We start from the raw sequence: 5,263 nt of genomic DNA, 5'->3' as shown, positions 1-5,263 counted from the left end.
AATTAATTTTTTCAACTTAATTTTTGAAAATGTTCCGGAAAGACTGCGTCCTTTAAACATATATCAAATTAAAGCTTATTTTATGTACTACAAAATGAAAAAAAAAAATTTGTCCCGACACTTTTTTTTCTACATTTAAACGGCTGCCGTAGTTAAAAAAACACTATTTTTGTGTTAAAATTTTCGATTTTCGATTTTAAATTTTCAACTTAAAAATGCTATAACTTTTTGAAAAATGTATATATCAGCACAAATTTTTTTTTTCTAAATACATTATAAGTACATCTTTCATTTGACATACTTTTTATTAAAATTGGACAATTTCCCCTTATATAGGGGACGTTCAAAACTTAAAATATTTTAAAAAACATAGATCTTTTTCAACTGAACTTTTGAAAATGTTCCCGAAATACTGCGTCCTTTAAACATATATCAAATCAAAGGTTATGTTATATACTATCAAATGAAAAAAAAAAATTTGTCCCGACATCTTATCTTCTATGTGCAAATGGCTGTCGAAAATTTAAAAAAAAATGTAATGTTTGCGATAAAAATTACATTTTATCGGGATGTTTTTTGTACTTAAAACTGCCATAACTTTTTCAAAAATGAACAAATAAAAATAATATTTTTTTGTATTGAAACCTTAGATATTTCCCTTTCATTTGATATAATTTTTTTTGAAAATCTAGACACTTATTCTGTTCACTGGGAGGATTTAAAATAGTAACTTTTTTACAAAAATAACTTTTTCAACTTAATTTTTGAAAATGTTCCGGAAATACTTGCGTTCTTTAAACATATATCAAATTAAAGCTTATTTTATGTACTACAAAATGAAAAAAAAAAATTTGTCCCGACGATCTATCTTCTATACGCAAATGGCTACCATATTGAAAAATATACTATTTTTGTATGATAATTATGGGTTTTGTATTTTATTTTAATAGAAGTTGATGTTGCTTTTGCAATTATCCATCAATTTTTTAAAATTAAACACTATCTACAGATTTGCATCGAAGCGTTTCTTATGATAGTGATTTTAATCACTGTCAGATTAAATCTATACTGGACCCTACTATGCAATGTCTCCACTATGCCGTGACCCCACTGTGCTACCGTTTTTATATACAAAAGTTAATTTTTTTTAAATCCTACTGTGGTCCGACAATACACTGTCTCGCCCAGTAGGTTGGCGACCATTTTCTTGTAATTTTTCGATGCGCCATGAAAGTTACAAATTTTTCGTTGCGGCCAATAAATTCGATTTTTTTTTTATATTTGTAACCTTTCAAAGTGGCGACCCTGCCAGGATCCTTGCTGTTTTTGCTTGGCTTATCTTTGTTTTCATTTATTTTATATTAAGTTTTTTTTATGTTATTCGTAAATTTTTATTCTGAGTTGTTGTCGTTGTATAGTAATGTACATCATACCTATTTTTGTTTTTTTCTTTTTAAGTGCTGGAAAAAAGAAGGGTGGTGGATTCTATTTGAAACATCAAAAAAACAAGCATTGACACTACCCAAGCGACGTTTACTCAGCGATTTAGATATTATAAAATATGCTAAGTCATTCGGGATCAGTCATTTCCGCGGTTTCTTTTCGAGAGATAAGTTGCCTGTCAAGCCCAAAATATACGAGGGTGCAGTTGTTAATTTGGACATTGACCGTGGAAAAGAAACGCATTGGGTAGCATATTTCAAGAAAAGCAAGGACGTGGTGTATTTTGACTCTTTTGGAAATTTACCTCCTCCGCTCGAACTTGAAAAATATTTCACCGGATTGCGCATGAAATACATTTATAATCAGAAACAAAATATAACACAAACGTTTGTAGTCAGCTGTGTTTAAAATTTTTAAAATCACAATGCTCAAATCGCTGACCCTTACGCTGCATGACACAACGTCGGAAGTCACATCAAGTTTTTTTCCACCGATAGAATTCACTGGAGCACCAGAGGTTGCGTTGTTGGGATTTTACGGATGTAATTCAATTACAAATATTGACAAGTCAAACAATACATTCACTTTGATAAATACAAATAACGACCTTCTTGAAAATAACATAGAAATTAAAGTGCCCGAAGGCACTTATGAACTTGAAGACATTAGTAAATATCTAGAAGAACGTCTTCAGTCGTATAAAATCTCATTCATGTTGAAGGCTAATAAAAACACTTTAAAATCAGAATTAAAGTGTAGCCGACAGATAGATTTTAGCGTTGAAAATAGTATAGGTGGTATTTTAGGCTTTCATCGAAAAATACTCGACGCAAATAAAATACATATATCGGATCAAGTTGCTAACATAAATAATTTAACTAGTATAAAAATAAATTGTAACGCTGCTTATGGCGCATTTGACAACGAAATTCCTAGTCATACGGTTCACGAGTTTAATCCAGGAGTGGCAGTTGGTTACCGTATTGTTGAAAATCCTAAAAATTTGATATACTATCCATTAATATCCAATCAACTATACTCTATTACTGTGAAAATAACAGATCAAGACGATAAAGCGATTAACTTTAGAGGTGAGCCTGTTACTATACGTCTACATATACGCGATGGCTCTTCGATTCAATAAAACCAAGAGCAATATTAAAAAACCAATCATTAAACAACGACTAGTTGAAGAGATACGACGTGAAAACCTTGAAATTCTTTCTGCTTTGGGATATACAATTAACAATGGACGATATTTTAGAAGTAATGGAAACGCCGTGCAATGAAGACCGCATAGTGAAATTGGATTATTTTTCCTATCAACCGTTTCTGGTTAGCGCACTATCGAATAATGATGAGATACGAATATATATTCAACAGCAAGATGTTTACACCCTTCCATCTGATTTCTATCTCTTGATAGATGGAGAACTCTCGGGAGTTCCTGCCGGCTCAGATGTACAATTGGTTAACAATTGGCTAGCTCACTGCTTCACTGAAATAAGATATTTATTGAACTCAATAGAAATAGATAGATCGCGTATGCGTTACAGTGGGACCAAACGTTGATTTAGCCGGCCAAAAGTACCATTTTTAAATCAACTAATAAAAATTTTTTTTATTATATCCTTATAAGGTCATGTACAAAAATTCAAGGCCAAAAGTTGATACAGTAATGGTTGAGTGCTATTTAAATATCATAACACTGTATTTTTTTGTTTTTTTTTCAAGGATTTTTATTATTTCTTCAATCATTTTTTCCTGCTTAATTAAAAACGTTATTTTTTTTTTTTTTATTTAAAAAATGTTTAAAAAGTCATCGGCTTTCAAATTTACTAAGAAAAAATTTTTATTTCTTTTTTTTTTAATTTTAATAATTTTTTACACAAAAAAAAATGCAAATACTCATTTTACATTGTTTTTTAAAGAGTTTAACTCAAAATTACGCATTATTACGATTACACCAATACATGCATGTTGTAGAAGAACTCTTAAGCTACAATTAAAAAAAAAAAAATTTTGCGTTAGATTGCATTTGAGCCGTGCACATAGAATTTCCCTATAATAAACGTGTATTTTCGTAAAAATTGTAATTTTAATCATTTCATTGGTTTTATCAATTTCTTATCGATATATTTATGACATCAATATTGTTTTATTGTTTACAAATATATAATTATTATTATGCATTAATAAATAAAGTAAAATGAATTTATATTTGTAATAATTGTTTTGTTATTTACAAATTTGGTAATTATATTTAGAAATTTAATTCTGATAAAGAATTATTTAATTCCATATCCTCCTCAATTTTACTATATTCAGCATCATCATTGTGTTGTATTAATAAAGTCCTTGCTTCCATTGTCAGTTCCTTTGAATAATAATTTGTTTGTCTATTCAAACTGGAAATGTAAGGATCAGATGATATAAGTAATATATGCAAAAGATCTTCATTTGTGTTAAGGCGAGAATTTTTTTGGGTATGGTGCTCTCTGTACATTTTATAGTCTTTGTTGCGACTCTCTTGGGCTTCTTCAGATAAATTCCCTGAAATATTTTATTTCATTAAATATAAAATAGATATTTATGTATTTTATATTCAATTTTATTAAATCTATTACCAATAGGAAGAGGTGAAAATCGTATAACATCTGCACCGTGTAGTAAAATTTTGTGTACGGACGCTGGCATGTAGTACCATGGGTACAGAGAAACAAATACCTTGGCTGTGTTAATACAATATTTTTCAAAGGCTTCTATATTAATTGTATATCCACTTGCTATAGTCCATAAAATATTTCCGCAACGTTTTATTAAATTAACATCAATGCCAGTACATAAAGATGATGCTTCTGCATTTTTAAAAAATGTCCGTGCAGTATTGCCGTCGTTTGTTGTACCATGACCTATTTATAAAATTACCATGCAAATTTTAAGTTTTTACATAATATTTAATACATATAATATTTATATCCCATTTGCTACATTATTATTATAATTTTTTGTACCTTGCAACACAATATCAACTAGAAGCCCCATCTCAGCACGAAATTTATTTTGAACAAGTTTTTTTCGCGCATTATATTGATCTCTGTTTTCAGCTTTCACCTATATTTATAATGTATTTAATGAAATATTTAAATTAAAATTTACAAAATTAATCTTAGGAATTTTACCTGGCACGTTTTAAATTCTAACTTGTACGATAAGTGGATAAAATATTCAAAAAAACGTATCCACGCATGTAATATTGATAATCCGTATCTGTAATTTTCCTTTATAACAGGTCGACTTTTAATTGCCTCAATGTTATTCATTTCGGTCGGCTTACACCCGCAAGTATAACAATTTTGACTGGATGTTCCAGTCATTGAATTGTAAACCTTTAAATGTGTAATAAAAACAAAATAACAATAATTATTGACCATAGACTATTAAAAATATACATTATTTTTTAAAATAAATAATTTAATTCATGCAAGTTAAAAAGAAACTTATTAAATTATAAATAAGATGAGCATTAATTTTACCTTTTCATCGACCATAGAAAATATAAGAGTGTTTTTAACTTCAAGCTGTTCTTCGTCAAATAATACATGCGTATTACTTAATTCCCTTATTTGTTGTTCTATATCTTCAACTTCTAATTTTGTATTTTCAATAGTTTCTTTCATGAACATATATTTTATAGGTCGGCAAAATCTTGTTGACGATGGAGTGAGATTTTTCCAAATAATGTCATAACTATTATCACTATAACATCGAAGTTCAAGAGGGACAATAGAGACATAAATACCGTTTGGTCTGTTTTACA

At 28.9% G+C, this 5,263-nt stretch overlaps 1 protein-coding gene across 1 annotated transcript; it reads right to left on the bottom strand.

The window, feature by feature from the left end:
- Positions 1-3,727: 3,727 nt before the first annotated feature.
- On the bottom strand, positions 3,728-4,703 carry LOC126900122 (uncharacterized; the record flags this gene model as incomplete). Its single annotated transcript, XM_050675616.1, has 4 exons — positions 4,626-4,703; positions 4,458-4,557; positions 4,071-4,355; positions 3,728-3,996 (listed from the first exon to the last, which is right to left on the bottom strand). Coding segments are annotated over exons 2-4 (585 nt in total), but the record flags the coding sequence as incomplete, so codon positions are not given.
- Positions 4,704-5,263: the final 560 nt, after the last annotated feature.

The sequence above is a fragment of the Daktulosphaira vitifoliae genome, unplaced genomic scaffold (genome assembly GCF_025091365.1).
Source record: "Daktulosphaira vitifoliae isolate Bord-2020 unplaced genomic scaffold, ASM2509136v1 Scaffold_2, whole genome shotgun sequence".
In the NCBI taxonomy this organism is placed as follows: domain Eukaryota; kingdom Metazoa; phylum Arthropoda; class Insecta; order Hemiptera; family Phylloxeridae; genus Daktulosphaira; species Daktulosphaira vitifoliae.
The sequence above is the reverse complement of the archived record's forward strand: the minus strand, read 5'-3'. Positions and strand labels throughout refer to the sequence as shown.